At 32.6% G+C, this 17,483-nt stretch overlaps 2 protein-coding genes across 27 annotated transcripts in view; one reads left to right on the top strand and one right to left on the bottom strand.

Annotated features, from left to right (window-relative positions):
- Positions 1–6,856, top strand: part of MCTP1 (multiple C2 and transmembrane domain containing 1) — a 609,877-nt gene extending 603,021 nt beyond the window's left edge. For 8 of the 14 annotated variants that reach the window (XM_054489419.2, XM_054489418.2, XM_054489417.2 and 5 more), the window contains 2 exons: positions 1,979–2,076; positions 3,044–6,856. In XM_054489419.2, coding sequence (XP_054345394.1) covers positions 1,979–2,076; positions 3,044–3,115 — 170 coding nt within the window. In that variant the 3' untranslated portion in view covers positions 3,116–6,856. The remainder of the gene's footprint in view (positions 1–1,978; positions 2,077–3,043) is intronic. The other 6 variants (XM_054489425.2, XM_054489426.2, XM_054489424.2 and 3 more) reach the window with 2 other exon arrangements.
- The window catches only part of SLF1 (SMC5-SMC6 complex localization factor 1), a 92,001-nt gene that overhangs the window by 4,291 nt on the left and 70,227 nt on the right, over positions 1–17,483 (bottom strand). For 7 of the 13 annotated variants that reach the window (XM_054489415.2, XM_054489408.2, XM_054489410.2 and 4 more), the window contains one exon: positions 2,298–15,797. In XM_054489415.2, the coding sequence (XP_054345390.1) occupies positions 15,316–15,797 (482 nt within the window). In that variant the 3' untranslated portion in view covers positions 2,298–15,315. The remainder of the gene's footprint in view (positions 1–2,297; positions 15,798–17,483) is intronic. The other 6 variants (XM_063664997.1, XM_063664995.1, XM_063664994.1 and 3 more) reach the window with 6 other exon arrangements.

Here is a 17,483-nt window from a genome sequence, read left to right as displayed (position 1 = left end):
TCATACTATAAACATGTTAGTTGTGCAGATTCTTCATATATCAAAGTGTAGCTTTGTCTAGATATCCCTCTGATTTATTTTCACCATTTATATACAAACAGAGGCATTTCAATCCATATGGTGCATTTAGGAAAATATGCTTTTTTTGCTGTTGTATTTTATCTTGTGGAAGTATATGTAAACATGGTACTATACATGGCTGCCTGTTTAAGAGGTCACCTTTAGCATTCGGGAAAAGGGTCCTTGGCACTTGCAGGTTCCTTAGGAACAAAAAGATCCTTTTATGTGTACTAAACAAGAATGTTTCTAAAAAGACCTCAATCAAAGGTGATTTTTTTCGGTCCTGATTTTTAATGCAACTATGCTGCATGCCAATGATTCTTATGCACCTGGGCTCCATTTAGGAGATTGTCAGTTGCAGCATTCTTTTTTTTTTCTTTCCTGACAAAATTCTTGGTTTGGAAAACAATTTTCAGTCTCTAGGATCTACTATAACATTAATATATAAACTAGACTGGGTAGAAGAAGAATTCTCTACTTACCCCTCACCTGCTTACACATACACCTAAGATTGCTAAAACAAATCAAATACAAAATGCAAAGAACCAAAATGAGTCTTAGCTTCAGAAAGCATGTGCTTACACTGAAAGCAAAATTCTTTTCTTTTTAAGGCTTTTGAAGAAATATATTGGAATAAAGTGAGTTCAAATCTGATGACTCCAAGCCCTCCGCTTTTAAGATACTTTGTCCCTATTCTTCTTGGCCCAACTTGCCATATATTGAGGAAGCCCTCTTACCCCTTATTATCACTATAATTACCCTTTCAGTCTGGGTGAGAGGTGGGGAAAATGGTAATTATTTTTTCCTTTCCTAATTTCTATAATTCAAAGAAATTCACTTTAGACAGCACTTTCATTATATAAGGGAAGAATAATTTCCACTAGCTTCCTATTGTATGTTCATCTTTCATTTCTTCCTGATAGTTAAAACAGATGCTGCTTTATAGAAAAAATTAGGGTAGAATGTCATGTGTGGCAGTTTATTAACTCTAATCTACCTAGGGTCAGACCTGCCTTGGTAGGTCAGAGATGTGGAGTCATCTCTGTTGCAATAGGTGGTGGTGAATGCCCTGTTCTCCTAGGTTTGCAGAAACTGGAGCCCAGGGCAGACATCTAGCTGTGTAACCTGCAGTGCCCTCACTGACTAGCTGTCTTAAAAGTAATTTTGCAGAATGTGTTTGGGCCTCTTCTTTCATCAAACAAAATAAAACAAGAACAGTATTCCTTTAGTGGTAAGTGATTGCTGAAATATTAGCCAGAAATTTAAGACACAGGTCTTACATGAGGAGATGGACCAAAATCAAGATTCCAGAAGTTTATTCTGCATGAACTCCCTGAAGAGGAGCCAAGATGCTCTAGTGTATGGCTCAGTTTTTACCAATTTGTTGATTTCATGTAAAGATGTTTATTTATTTTTTTTTTTACAAAGTTGGGGCAAATCTTTTCAGGTTTGAAAAAAGTAAACATCATGTGTCTTCTAAACATTTAGCTGGCATAACAGGAGCATACACCCCCACCTCCAAAAAGGTGCATCTTTGGAAAAGGGGAAACCAAATAAGTTAGACATCTTGCCTTAACAGTCTTAACCCAAAAAGTAGGAAAGCAAGTTTCATCATAAATGAAACACTAAAGCAAGGCTTCTAAGTAGACCGTAACACAGGGGGAAAAAAATCAAGATATTGCTAATTAACCCCCAGGGCACCTCCTTTATTTCCCACATAGAAAGCCTTTCCTGCTTGGAAGAAGCTACTAAGGTACAAGTTGAGCTGGAAAGGAGGAAGAAATGAAGAAGAAAAAGAGGAAGAGAGGGAAAAACCTGGGTGTATTGGTTCATTGGTCAAGGCATACAAGTTAGATCTTCAAATTACTACAACACTTTTGTCAGAAATGTGCTTTGTTTAACTCCAACTTTGTTTCAGGCATCAATAAATTTACAAAAAAGCTTCGGAGTCCATATGCAATTGATAACAATGAACTACTTGACTTCCTTTCCAGAGTCCCTTCAGATGTACAAGTGGTATGTAGGTTTCATTATTATTATTGCTATTATTTTAACGTAGTGTGGCACTGGGTTTTAGCTTTTATATCCTTCTAATTTCAAAGGCTTTAGAACAGCTGAGTAAAATTAATAAAGCCTGTGTAGCAGATTTTACCAGTCAGAAATTTAGCTCACCTGGGGTGTTATCCAAGAAGAACTTACAGAGAATGGGAGAAAAAGCAGTTGCATAAAGAACCTACCAGAGCTGTCAGGGAAGATCCTCCTCCAAGTTAGTTCAGCTGGAGTTTGTGACAGGGAGTATGACCTGAGGGGAGGAAACAGGAATATTAGATGATGAGAGCAAAATATGCCAGTGGACATTTAAGAAAAAAAAAGTCTTTCCAGAATTTGCAAGAATTACAAGTAAGTTTTAAAGAAGTATATTTTGGAGATCAGTGAGGAGAGGAAAGCTGACTGCTTTTTGAAGAGTGGAGCATATCTCAAAAATCCTTTGAAATCCTTTGAGGTTAATGCCCATTAACCATCAGCTGTTTTCAAAATAAAAGAAGGTTTTTTTGTTGTTGTTTTGTTTTTTTAAATCCTGAAGCTGAGTTACAGTGATACCTTTTTCATTTGCTATGACATGACAGTGGGCTGGATGGAGATTAAGACTGTATTAAGCAAACACACGATAAATTGTAAAAAACCATTATCGAGCCCTTTAAAAAATTGATGTAGATGGTTTTACTTTTAATGTAATGTGTTTTAGACAGTGAATAATACCATTACTAAAGTTCACATCAGGGCCCCCTGTAGTTTCCAACAGGATTTCCCTTATTCTTGCTCTGTCATTCTATTGCTTTCTGCATTTCAGCTGCAGATCCCATACAGCTTCTAGAGTGAGTACTTTGTTCCCCCCCAGCATAGTCTCTCATTCCTTTGCTTTTCCTTTCTTTGCCAAAAAGTGGCCACCTGACCAGTCTTCCTCTGAACTCTGTTTAAACAGGTGCAATACCAAGAATTGAAACCAGATCCTTCTCATAGCCCATATAAAAGAAAGAAAAACAATCTTGGCTAGCCAGCTCCCAGCACTGAGGAGACCAGCATCTGTTTGGGAAGATAAAAGAAAAAGCCCTCAGCCTCAGCAGCATTTCCTTTCTTTCTGCTTTTTATTTATTTTGCCTTTTTATCATGATCGAGAGAATTTGTAAATAGTGTACAAAGGCATATGTCTTTGAAAATATACTTCTATTGTACAGACTCAACTTGATAAAGGTTTTGCTACTGCTGTGTCAAAGCCTTGTTAGCTGTGGATAATAATATAACACACTGAAAGAACAAATATAAGAATGATAACACTGGAAGATATATTCTTATCTAATTACAAGTGGATTAAATACCTGTGCTCTGATTAAATCTACATCAATTGTAAATGTCAATTTGATTTTAAAGTTTTTTTTTTTAATGTGACTATTTTTTATCTGAAAAGTAATCCATTACAGTTTTCTATGTTTTATAAATTTCAAAAGGGAGGGAAATTTCAAAGCCTGAATAATGGAATGGATACATTTCAATTTAACATATATTCTGGCTTTAGATCCCAACATTCACTCCTGTGCAAATTACTTAGGTATGACTTAGGCTGATTTTAAGCTAATAAGTGAAGGTACATTCACTCCCTCGAGAGAATCAATACTCAGAAGGTTAGAAAGTTTTCTTTATAGAATTTCAATCATTCCATCTAAAACCTTAAAATCTCTACAGGACTACATAACATAAATACTGCCAGTTTATAAACGATTGCCTATCTGAATTTTTATACCTACCACTACTTTAATTTATACAGAGTTAGTTAGGAAATTAGCAACCCAGTAAGTACAGTTATCAAAAATACTAGGAAACTATATCCATATCGCTTTTGGTGTCAGATTGTATCTGTGCATCTAAAAACATTTTAATACTCAAGTGCTCTCACAGAAAAAAAAACCTGCTTTCTCATTAGATTACTGAAATGCTTTAATTCATACTATGATTTTGTTATTAGTGTGAATTTTAATGTAGAGAATTCAGTGTGCTAAGTGATATGCCAGTGTTTCACTACATTCATTTATTAAAAAAAAAAAAATCTTTCTTGATTATGCATGAAAACCTGTTTTGTAAAATAAACTGCTTGGGGGTGGTGGTTGCCTTTATCAATGTTTCACTATTATCATAGAATCTATACTTTAAAATTGCATTCCCAAGACTCTTAAAGTAGTTTTTGTATCTCACTCCCTGGTATACTAAGGGAGCATAACTCTGGAGAAAAAATAATTTGGTTGGTTGAGAATGTCTTACTTCCCTGACTTGGTAGGGGATTACACTCAGTTGAAATTGCAGCAGACAATGCTTTGCACTACTTTATTAATAATAAACTTGGATGGGGTAAAAGTGGGGGTTATACTGGAAAAACTATAGAAAAGCTAAAAGAAATGTATATTTCACTCTAAAGGAAGATTCTTTAACAATAAATTTAATTTCATTGAAGCTGATTTTTAAAGTATTTTTATTTTAGAGATAAGTTGTTAAATACTATTTCTTAAAATAGAACTATTTTGATCTGTTTATATACTATGCTTGAATGTCAATTAAATTCCCTTTCTACAGAAAGGCTTTGACCTCAACATGCTTTATTTAATGTATCATGTTTAAAATGACATGCTTCTGTCTGCATACCATCACTGTTGCTAAAAACATAATGTTCCATGAACATGATGTTACTACAGAAAGTTTATTGATGAGATAACTGTTTGAAATAACTTTCAGTTATACCTTATGTGAGACTTTTATGTTCTGTGCTGACAATGTGTACTCAAATGTCTATAAGCCTGATATTCTACAACCTCAGATGTATCTGGTGGATAGTAACCATTAACAGATGACTAATTTGTTTGTTTCACTGTATCAAATTTCAGATGTTTAGTTCAATGGTAATGTTGACTACACATTCATTGCATTAAATACAAAAGAAAATCTTTCCCATGTATAATCAGCACTCCTTTTTTTTTTTTTTTTTTTGGTGGTTCAGAGATTGATGAGGGATTGTGTGCATATTCTTAAAAATTATATGTCACTTGGAGAAAAACAGATTTGGTTTAAACAAACAAGACTTTTTTCCTGAAACTGACTCTTACATGAAAATACATCTGGAGGGGTGAGCAACCAATGAAATTAATAGAGGAATAAGAACTAGCTTGAGGCACAAAAGTGATATTCAGGGAAATCTTCATTGCTTTTAGAAACTACTACATTCACAGGCTGAAAACAGAATATGTATAGTTAAAATTTTAACTATTTCTTTCCTCTTCTCACATAGGTGCAATTCTGTCTTGAGAGTTGCCTGACTTGCCTTCATTTTGAGATCTGTGATGTAAATATTTCTTAAGAGACTGAATGTCACTCAAACATCTACTTGGACTGCTAACTATTGTAGATATTGTGAACTACTAAATATATTCCTTTAGTATCTTTTAGTGAGTAAATTCACTGAGTCTTTATTTATATTCATAAACTATTACTGACATTCGTTGTGATAATTCATAATGCGTATTTGTGCTTTTAATGCATATTTGTGCTTTTTAATTTTTCCCTACTTATCAAAAAGAACATAATAGTACTTCTCATTCATGCTGGTACTGTTCCAGACTCAAACTGATTGATAGGTTCTGTAGGAATTCCAATTTTTGAACATTCTATATGCACTAGGATAATCTGAGTTGGGAGATTCTTAAAAGGACTCTGTGATATATTTATCGAATACCAACTGTATGACCCTGTTATAGGCAATGGTCAAACCAATGATTGTATACTAAAATCAAATCTGGAGTTGAAGTACAGTGAGAGCCAAATTTAATTGATACATTTCTAAAATTATCTTTTATAAAATTTTTATTCTGCATTTAAAAGTGAAGAAAAACTCAGAGTAAATTCTTATCTAGGGACCACAGGAGCTTTTTTTCCACTTTGATCTCATATCTAAGGTCTCCTATGCTCAAAGTAGTCTACATTTGTATTAATGTTATTCAAAGGCAGTAATTTCAGCGAATAAACTTGTTAAATGGGCCTAAATGTTTATAATGTTGACTCAGCATTAAGAAGAAACAAAAAGGTATAAGGTAGTTATACCTTTTTGCTCCAGAAATACAAGTAAAGACAGCTACCATTATACTTCTTGAAAAACGTCTCAGGTATTGCTAAATTAATACTTGCTTAAATCCTTGGGCTTTAAATGAATAGCGTGATTTCACACTCTAGTGTGAGTGTGTGTACAGATGTCTATTCATTGGTTTGATTAGGGTATCTAGAATCAGCCTTTTCTAATTGTTCAGTCAAGTATGAATTAAAACCACATAGAAAATAATGTGGTAAATTCTTTCTTACAATAGTGTCATTCCTTTCAATTATAATTCTTTTTCCTGGGATGATTGGTGTAACTCACTGAAAGAAAACAAAACTTTTTTTTTCTTTTTTTTTTGATGAAAATGTTACCCTCTGGTACCTCAGTTTCTTTTATATAGTGGCAATTTGTATAGAGGCAGTCACATTATAAGATTTATTTCAGCTGAATGGCTAAAATTTGAGAAATACTATTGAAAAATCTCATTAAAAAATAATAGTATGCAAATAAAAACTATCAAATGTCCAAAGCAATCATACAATGTAGAAACTAAGAGCACCATGAAAGGTTTCCTGGAACTTAATGATTCTATCTGTGCTTTTCAAAGGAGGGATCTGGGTTAAGAATCAAAAAATAAAAACAAATATTGTAATTGACCTCAAATGAGTTTCAATTTATTGGGCTCTTCTTTGACAATCTAAGCTTAAAACAAAAAAAAACCAAAAACCCAAACAAAAGAAGTGTTCTATTACATGCACAAGCAGTATTTTTGTAAAGACAGGTTTTTAAATTTGATTATCCGTACCTCCAAATGTCACTGAAAAATTATTACTCCATTTTTTACAAAGTAAAATACACTGCTGTTCTGCTTTAGTCAATTAAGTGTTATTATATTAGGCAGAAAGATTTGTTTCAAGGAAAGCAGAAATGGGTTAGGTAAGTAGCCATGCCTAAGTTTTTTCAGTATGTAGCAAAATTAAAATTGTAGTGCAATTATCCCCTACTACAGATTCTTCAATGTTCTTTCCAAAGAGAAAAGGAGTGGCCAACCTGAGCCAATGAGTGAACCTGAAAACTATCTTATTTTCTCTGGAGGAATACATTTAAGGAGATCCTGAGGCCTGGCTGAGTGGAACTCACTCCCACTTGCTAGTGGGAACTTGCTCCCACTAGTGAAGAAAGATGATAATATAGGTTCAGTTTCACTTTCTAGTCAAAGACAAGCTCAAAATGGCTTGAGTCCATTTGAGGGATTTTATTTTGCCAGAGTTCAAATGGTGACAGGTTTGGAGGAAATGCTAAATTCATAGAAAAAGCACACCTGGCCCTCACTACTCATACTTGCCTTTTGCATTACTGGAGACACCTGAGAATAGTCAAGCATTGTTGTTACAGAGACAGCTGGACCACAGAAGAGAGATGAGGGGAAGGAAATGACAATATGTGTCCCAAGCTCAAAGAACCCTTTTAAATAAAGCTATCAGAGAACTGAAACCTTATAACTACATGCCCCACAAAACATTCTTCTTTTCTACAGTAGTAATTATGAAAAGTCAAAATCTCTGTGTATCTTGTAACACTGCAACCATGGAAAACAATTTGTTGGTGTCAAGAACTAATAAGCTCTTAGAAAAATTTTACAAAGATAGAAGTGTCTATTTGCTATTATACAAGGCGGAGTATGTAATTTTGTCATCTTTGTTTTATAACAGAGGAAGTAGCTAACAATTTCTGAGCAAAAAAACACAATGGTATACCTACCTCTTACGTTTGGCCTAAAACTCTTACAAACTTCAGTTTCCATTAACAGAGAACCTAGCAAACATAAGAGGGTCTTTGAAGCACACGAGAAGCCATCCAGAAAATACTATACATATCTGACACAGGAGTTTTTAAACAGATTAATATGATGTTCCATTATTTGTGTGAAATTGCTTAACATCACTTTTAAAAACATTCATTTTCAGAAGAGAAAAACATTTTTTAAAAATCAAAACATACAGCACTTGGTAATTTAAGCAAGAGCAAAATACTCTGACTTATGGATTGGGGATACCAAGTATTCACCATCCAATCTTGCACACTATCATGCTACGTACTTGATACACAGTACATTTAATGCATATGTACTTGATTTCCCTCCCATAACTGTAACAACAGCCCTGACCGGTAGGTAAGAAATCTTCCTCCCAAAAACAGATTGATACTATCAGGTTGTACTATAGTTACCATGTAGGTATCCAGGATATTTATACAAAACACAACTGTAAAAAGATTGTTCTGAGTTGTACTACTTAAAAGAGTACCTTTCAAGAAGCTATTTTGCCGGGCTTCACAAAAGAGATGCAAAATAATATGCTCTGGAGAGCTGTGGTAAGACACTCTCAGAATTCTCTCAACAGAGGGTTGTTTGTATCTGCATTAATGTTGCAAATAATAAGTAAGTTATAAAGTGGATATTTTTTCAGAGTGATGATAGAAGAAAAAAATTCTTAATACAGTAGTATCCTTTCAAAGCCATTTAAGGTTCAATCTTTGAATAAATGTAGCTATCATTTAATCTTACCAGTTTCTCCCTGCTTTTCTGTGTCGAATCTGAAATCACCAGAGAACAAGTAATTCTTCAGGTCCCATAAATACTAAAATCACAAAGTAAAGATATGTTATATGTTATGACTCCACATAGTATCCACATGAGCAAGTTTAATCTTTAGCAATTTAAGAGTACTACAAAAGAGTAAAGTCTCCCCAGTTCTCACTTCAACATACTTGGGGCTCCATTTTGAAGTGTCTTAAAGAGTAGAAAAGCAGATCAGTAAAGTGGTCAGATTCACTTTGAAAAAAGGAGCACATGTATAGTGTATTTTTTGAGATCTGTGTTAGATAATACTAATTATACTTTTAATTATATCCAACTTTAAATAGTATATTAAAACAGTAATTTACCTTTTAAAAATCCAGTAGGTGCCAGTTTAAATAAGGCAACTTTAGAAAAATTTCAAGGACTGATTCTTACTTAAATCAGGAGCATTACCTTCAAAATAAATTGGTTACTGGTATTATAAACAAATATAAATCATTACAAAGAAACCTGGAGAGGTGAAAAAGAAATATCCAAAATTTTTTCACATAAAGACAATCACTATAAGCAATTTTTTACTTACAATCTTTTTCCTTATGTAATTTAGATGATATATTTATGTTATTATTTTTTTAAAAGACAGTCTTGCTATGTTGCTCAGGTTGGCCTTGAACTCCTGGGCTCAAGTGATCATTCTGCCTCAGCCTCTCAAGTAGCTGGGACTATAGGCATGTGGTACCATGTCTGGCTGAGAAGATCCTTTTTAATAACATTTAGTTTCAATTTTAAAAATATTAATGTTAGTAAAAAATGATATTTAGGTAAAAGGTCCAACCACTTTTAATAAGTAGCTTTCAACTCTCTGAGTCCATTTCCTCCAGTAACATGTATGAACTTAACAGTATTTTTGGGAGTGTAAAAGAACTGAAATGACAGGAAAATAAGAAATGAGTCAAGATTTGCCTGTGAGAAAGGACTGAGTATTACTATTCGAAACAACCTTTTTCTCACAGAAAGACAAATACCACATGATCTCACTTATATGTGGAAGCTAGGAGAGTTGATCTCATAGAAGTAGACAGTAGAATGAATAGCGGTTATCAGAGGCTGGGAAGGGAAAGGGAGGGAAGGCAAAGATGGGGAGAGGATGGTCTCAAGGGCTACAAAGTTAGTTAGATGAACTAAGAGGAGTAAGTGCTGATGTTCTATTACATAGTGGGGCGACTACAGATAATAACAATGTATTATATTTCAAGATAGCTAGAAAAGTGGGTCTTGAACGTTATCACCACAAAGATATTGTAAAGGTTTAAGATAAATGACATGTTAACCACGATTTTATCACTATACAATGTACACATGTATTGAAGCATCACAGTGTACCCTAATAAACATGTTCAATTATTATGTGTCAATTGTTTTTTAAAAAACAGTGAAAAAAAAATCTAGCCTGTTTCTGATACTATTAGAACTGGAATTTTATTATTCTTCATTTTTGATTAAACTGAATTTCAACCAAAAGAACCTTCTATAAAACAATTATCTGGACCTTTGGTTTAGTTTATCGAATATTATTCAAAATTTTCAAAGACCCAGTTCATTTCTGAGATTAGTCTACATGCTTTTTGTCTGATTTTATACCTTCACTAACTTCCATCAATATAATAAACAGTACCTAGAAATCTTTACCCTTTGGATTCCTTTAAGCAGAATGATTCTTAACCATTTTTCCCCTCATCCCCTTGTCCAGTTTTCACCTTTACTATTCTGCTTTTAAGTTTTCCTGGAAAATTCTTTAAAACACATATTTTAATTTTACCAGATTTTACTTATTGCTCGGTAATTTTATCTCTAATGTAAAAAGGAACGAATGCAAAGTAGAAAAATGCATCTTTAGGATGAAGCCAGATAACAAAGATATATATTCCTTTAAACAAAAACAAAAAAACTATCATAAATCAAACTATTCTGGTCATTAGAAAAATTTATTAAGAGTCATGACATAAACCACTGTTGACCTAACCTTTAGGTTGAGAAGTCACTGACAACAAACTAAGTTATTTTCATCTGTCAACACTTTAAGATTAATGATTTTTCAATATTACTATTTATTTCACTTTGAGACAGAATAGAGAAGCAGTGGTAACTTTAGTTCATCTACTATCAAGATAAACGACAGTATGATAGATATAAATTCAAACCTGGATTCCAGATTTTCAGTTCAGCACATCTTACTTTTTGGAAATGCTAAACTTTTTGTTTTGTTTTGTTTTTTGTTTAAATTTCCACTCTTTGGTAGAATGAAATTGTATGTCCGAAGCTAGTGAGCCATTTTCTATTAATGTTTAACATCCATAATACATTAACGTTCGCTTGATCCAAGTCAGATACTTTGGCAAGGAAGAGGATTAAGTCTACCAAATCTGGGTTCTACATCTAAAAAGATTTGGGGCCATGATGCAAAAATGACTCATTTGGAAGTATATGTTTTAATTCTAATTGGAAATAACTATTTATAAATACTTGAATAAGGGCTTATGGGGTCTATATTTGTTAAAGGCAATATGATATATTACATATATAACAATACTGCATATTTTGTTAGAAATACGGTTTAATAGTCACTTTGCTGACTTAATATTGTTGATCTTTAATTCCGCAAGTAGTTTAAAAACCCAGAACAGAGTTCATTATACTTCTGTTTTAAAAAGGGGGTGGGAGGGATCATCAATATATCTCTTGAAAAACAAAAAGTATTAACATTCTAAAAAAAAAATCACTTATATCTAGTACTAAGGATTGTATTTCAAGCTTTTTAAAAAACATAATTTTTAAAAAAATAATGTGTTTTTAAAAATAGTGTGTATTTTTATAAATACACATTAAGTGTATTTACAATCAAAACTATACTTACACTAAAAAAGACATAGTAATAAATTCAAATATAAAAAGTATTAAGAACAGCTTGTACATATTTTAGATGTTCTGTAAGATAAGTATTTAAGAGGACAAACTCTTTTTAAACATCTAGTAATCAATGATGTTAAAAATGTTTTATTTCCTTTGAAAAGGTCTTCTTTGAGTAGGATTTGCATTACCTTGAAAATGTATGCTCAGAACCAAATAAAACAACACTTCAACCTTTTCTAATTAATTTATAGCCTATAAGAATTTCAAAATATGTATCACAACAAATAACTACCAAAGTATATTCTCCAACTACAGCTCATTTTAACCTACAAGGTGAATTTTCTGATAACATAATTTGATTTACAAGGAATAGTTAACAATTCCATGTCTCCTGTTTTGACAACACCAGGCAGAGCCTAATTCCAATAACGCTATCACTGACCTTTCTAACTCAATCCACATTTGTCATAAAAACAATTATCATTCCTAGTTTTGCAAGCTCCACGTCAGCAGGAGGTGCAATTGGCGTGAAAGCTACGTGATAAATGCCTCAGGGAAAGAGTGCCTCATGTCACTCAAAGATGACCCCTTCCTACTGATTAAGGAGCAACAGTGACAGCCTCTCATCAAGTTCACCGCTTAACTGGAAAGGTGTATAAAGGCATAAGGATTGCACATTCTACGGATATTTTTTTTCATGTGAAGGTATTCATTTAATTAACTTTCTATAACACTATAAACAAAAATGGCAGATATTTTCTGGAGGTTATATAAAGTATCTTAGTGTAATGCATTTGTGCTTGCTTAAAAATACTAAGACTGCAAAAGCACACCCTACATCCTATCCACTCTAAAATAAAATTGCTAAAATAATACTCATCAAAGGATTAAAGTACTGGACACTTGAATATTCACATTTATAAACTAAAACAGAACACCAATTATTACTGAAAATTTCAGAAACCTACAAAACTGAAATTAATTTTTTAGCAAATGTAGAAGACAATAAAATTCACAATACTTAAGCCTTATTTACCTTCCTAGACTGTGGGCCTTTCCTCTTTTTTTGTAGTTAGCCCTTGTCAAGCACACCACCTGGTTCAGAGTAGGTGTTCAAGAAATGCTGAATTCAAAAGAATTAATTTCACATTTGACTTTTATGAGGATGTTTTTCTGGTCATCTTGGAATGAATAAAATGACAGAATATGTATATACTTGGATGATTTTATTCTGCAAAGTGAAATTAAAAATTAACAACCTAGAAAACTCTAACTTCAAAGAGATTTAAGAAACTGCCAGTAAACACTGTATGGGGAAAAGCTGAATCTTAACTGCTCAGAAATCTCCTCTCCAGCTTTATTTACACTGTAATAAGGTCTCTTACAGAAATTTTTAAAAATACGATTCCATAGAACTATGATATCACATCTGGCAAAATACAATGAAGAATAGCATTTCTCAACCTTGTCTTCAGATGCAACTTTGAAAAGTCTGCAATTGAAAATCTAGGACTAAGACTATGAATTATACTTTACTTATTGAGAATTTCTTCTTTCTATACCTCCAAGATAGATTTGGGCAATTATTCAAGGCAATTATTATTATGTTTTCCAAAATAAAGTATAAGAAGTAATTTTGGAAATGAAGCCTCTTCCTGAAAATTTAAATTCATACTCATATACTGGTATTGTTAGCCAGGGCACAGAACACAGTAACCTATGTTTGCCATGTTGGACTTTCGAAGAAGTGTAAAACTTCTTAAAGGCAGAGACCTCAATGACATCTGTTTCATACTTCATGTCATCACTGCTTGTAGAAGTTGGCAGACAGAACAGTCAATTATGAAATATTAATGCTAATTGCAATTAAACAAATATATGTTATGAACATCTAATTTGGAAAACTACTTTGTACTAACAGTATAAAACCCTAACTCATGATGTTGATTACTTAATTACCTTAGAATTACTACCAACTTAAACAATTACTATATTGCCTTTTGTCTAAATGATTCATTATAATCAAAAGAGGAGGTAAGAATTAGAAAGGAAATAATATTTATTAAGTGTCATATGATGTGATATGCTAACAATTCTATCATGACAAAGATACCTGGTATGATTTCTATTTGACATGTAGGAAAGCCAAAGCTCAGAAAAGAATTTGCCTTGCAATTTAGTTATTAAGAAACTAGACAAGGATTTGAAAATGTGTATGATGTCAAAGCCTATGTTTACAAGTTTATATCAGTTTACCAAGCAAACACTATCCCAGACACCTTTACAAGTGAAGTAAAGAGGTACTCATTGGAATAAAAAACGTTCTTATTCATCATCTGGAGAAGCACTTTACTCTCTATAAGTATTTAAACTTTTCTTAGATAGTCTTCACTATATCATTTTTTCTCTGATACTTTGGCAGATTAATAATAAAGAGATTTGTATGATGCCAAATTTGAAGGCTAAATAGAAACTAGTATTTCCTGAGTATGTGTGAAAAAGTACCTATTTAAAATATTTTTTCATACTGATGTAGCAGTTTTCAATTTAGATTACAAACCCAGTAATATGATAGTGAGCATTTGTATCTTGTTAAAATATCTATTTCCAAAATAAAACTGAAGTGTGTTGCTTTAGCAGATTAACTGCTAAAGTCATCCCTTGAATTACATAAAAGCTAAATGGAAGTGTTTATTTTCCACCTGTATCATAATGTAACGTACTCCCAGTAGTGAAGAAACTCCAATTTCAAAAGTGGTTATTATCCACACCCTTTCTTTTAGTTTTACTACAAACTGCTATTAGGAAAAACTGCAAATTAAAACATTACTACTCAGTAAATTCATACTATATATTAAGATCTTAAATAATCTCAAATCTATTACTTAGATGCCACTCAATATCTTAATATTAAACTCATAAACTTATGCAGCAGAATGTTTTCAGGCACAGAATATTGGTTACACAGGGCAGCAACAGATACATTTTGTATATGAATTGCTAAAATAAAACAGATCAAGGAATTGAACTGTCAGACTCTGCATATCTGCTGCATTTAAAAACCAAAAGAATATTATTACTGTAAATTTTAGAAATGTTTATTTTAGAAACACACAAAGCTAAAATGCATATTTCAGTCCAACAACCTAGAGAGAAGAAATAGGGAGCTACATGTTTTTGTTTAGTCTTGTTTTTTCCTCAAAATTCATCCCTAAGAGTCAGGAGCTACAAGTTTATAGGTACACATTTGTATGAATATGCTTGCCATGATTCTAAGACCTAGAACATCTAGAATACAGGACATTACATTTTGATTTGAAAAAACATTTAAATTAATTTTACATGTACAATATAGTATCACTTTCAAAACAAAAAACATTAATGGAAGTAGAATATACTAAAACAAAATTATTTTTACTTTTGAGTCAAATTCTACACCCTGGAAAAAGTCAGAAGCCCATACTAGAGTTTTGTAGAAGTTTTTTAAAAAATGCTTTTAAAATTTAGCAAGGCTGCAAAGTCTGTCAATAAATAAATCAAATTACTATCTGTCAGTAAGCTATGAAGTCCACAGTAAGTACCAATGCAAACTGAAGAGATTTAGAAAGCCAATCCATACTTTCTAGCATCATCATGAAAACTCCATGACTGACCGACACATCATTTCCAATGTTACCATCAAGGCCTCAGTGTGTATCCCAGGACACACTTTCAAATTCTCAGGCAGTTCCTTAAGAATATGTGGGAGTTTCTGCAATGTCTTTATATTTCCAGCATAAAGATCCAATAACCAGTCAGTATGAACACTGGTGGTTTCTTTATGACTTTTACAAGCCATAAGCAGTTCATTTAGATGAGTTAACCCTTTGGAAGCTAAAATGAACTCTGAAGATAAATCAAAAATTGAACAAAAATTCAGCAACATCCTACTAAGTAAAAAGGAGCCAAATTCAAGTTGCTGGTAATGAAAATGTTTCTCTGCTTGTGCATGAAAGTTCTCCACTGTATCTTCTATTTCTGTAATAGCAAACAGTTCTTCTTTGATTTGAGGTGAAACCACATAATCCAAGGGCAATTCTCCCTTAGCATTCCTCTGTTGTAAAAGCACTGGGCCTGTGAAAAGAAAATGCAAAATGTTGCCAGTAAAACATTTCTATTTTGGCAGCTTAACAGCTCTTTTCTCCTTTTTCCCAAAGCATCCAGGGCTTTCTTTACAATCATATTTTGTATTAATTCATGTCGACACAATTAACTGGCTATATATATAGACTAATAAAGGTACATTAAAAAAATTCTAGTCAATTACCTAATAAGGTTTCCCCAAACGTGCATGCCTTAGTTAAATAAATAATAAATACAACTACAAATAAAAAAAAACTTTTATAAAACTTTATCGATTGTCATTTTAAAAAAAGAATTTCAGTGTTCCCAGAAGAAATCTTAAAAATGTATTCATCTTATAAATTCTATACAAGAGCCTCAGGGGTATCTCAAAATATCACCAAGAGGAAAAAGTAGTGCTCCTTTCATTGCTAATCAACAATTCTAGCAGTGCAAAGACTGTAAAACCTTGCACAGATAGAGAACAGTTTTCATATTACCCTTGCTTGTTTTCAATGTTTAGTACAAGTAACTGGTTCACACAAATTACATATTAATTCTTCTAGATCAAACTCAGATCTCATCCATCTATACTAGTTAAACTCATTTAACTACCTACTTAGAAAGTTCTAAAGATAGAGTTTATCCACTAAATACTAAAGGATGATGTGGAGAAGGCAAAACATAACTCAGTATTTGGTTACATAGCAAAGTATAGGAGTACTTTGTGCCTTCATCAGTCAAGTCTTACAATTATTTATGCACTTGGCCATAAAAACGTTACAGGGGATATAAAGATTTTAGTACTAGCAGACATAATCACAAGGTCCTACCATTATAACATAGATCATATTGTCAGAAAGAGAGAACTGATTATAACTGCTAAAATTCTTAATGATGACTCTGATCAGACATATATAATAGCATAGATATAAAATGTACTTAATATAAAAGATCAACCATTGATAATATGATTAATATATAATTTACGGAAAGAAGATAATTCTAAAACAAAATTAGGCTCCTTTTCACTGTGCCAACATCTCAAAAAAATTGTTCCAAGTTACTTCTGTTTAAAAAAAAAAAAAAGACAAAATTACGGACACAGGAAACCAAAAGTAAACAAAGGTTTTAGAGACATAAATAAATCCTTGAAATTATTGCTCTTGAGGCTGAGTGACTCACAATGAATAGATAATGCAGTTACTTCAATATAAGTGTCAAACCACTTGACAGGTCCAAACCCAGAATATGACTAAGGCAGAAACAAGTCTGTACAATTGCCAAAGGACCTTGATAAAAACAAATACAATTAGATTTCCTCTTCTAGGATGAGAAACTCATCTCTTTACTATTCTCCACTAAGGGCCCTAAAAAAATTCACATTGGTTGGTATAATGCCATACTCTGCTGAAGAGCTGGACCTAATACAATAATGGCTCCTAACAAATATTGGCCTGAATGCCAGACACACGGTTGAGTAGAAAAATAAAACACTGAGGAGGTAGAACTTATGGTTTAGTAAACACAGAATACTAAAAAAAACAAGGTAGAAGAACTGAAAAACATTGACTATGAAATGATATCAGTAAAACAGACACACTAAGGCCTTTAGGGGGCAGAAGAAGACTATATATAACCAAATGTCTTAAACTCCCATGCCATACAGCCTTCCTTAGATGCATATACACTAAAAAG

This window comes from Pongo pygmaeus, chromosome 4 (genome assembly GCF_028885625.2).
Source record: "Pongo pygmaeus isolate AG05252 chromosome 4, NHGRI_mPonPyg2-v2.0_pri, whole genome shotgun sequence".
Lineage (NCBI taxonomy): Eukaryota > Metazoa > Chordata > Mammalia > Primates > Hominidae > Pongo > Pongo pygmaeus.
The sequence above is the reverse complement of the archived record's forward strand: the minus strand, read 5'-3'. Positions and strand labels throughout refer to the sequence as shown.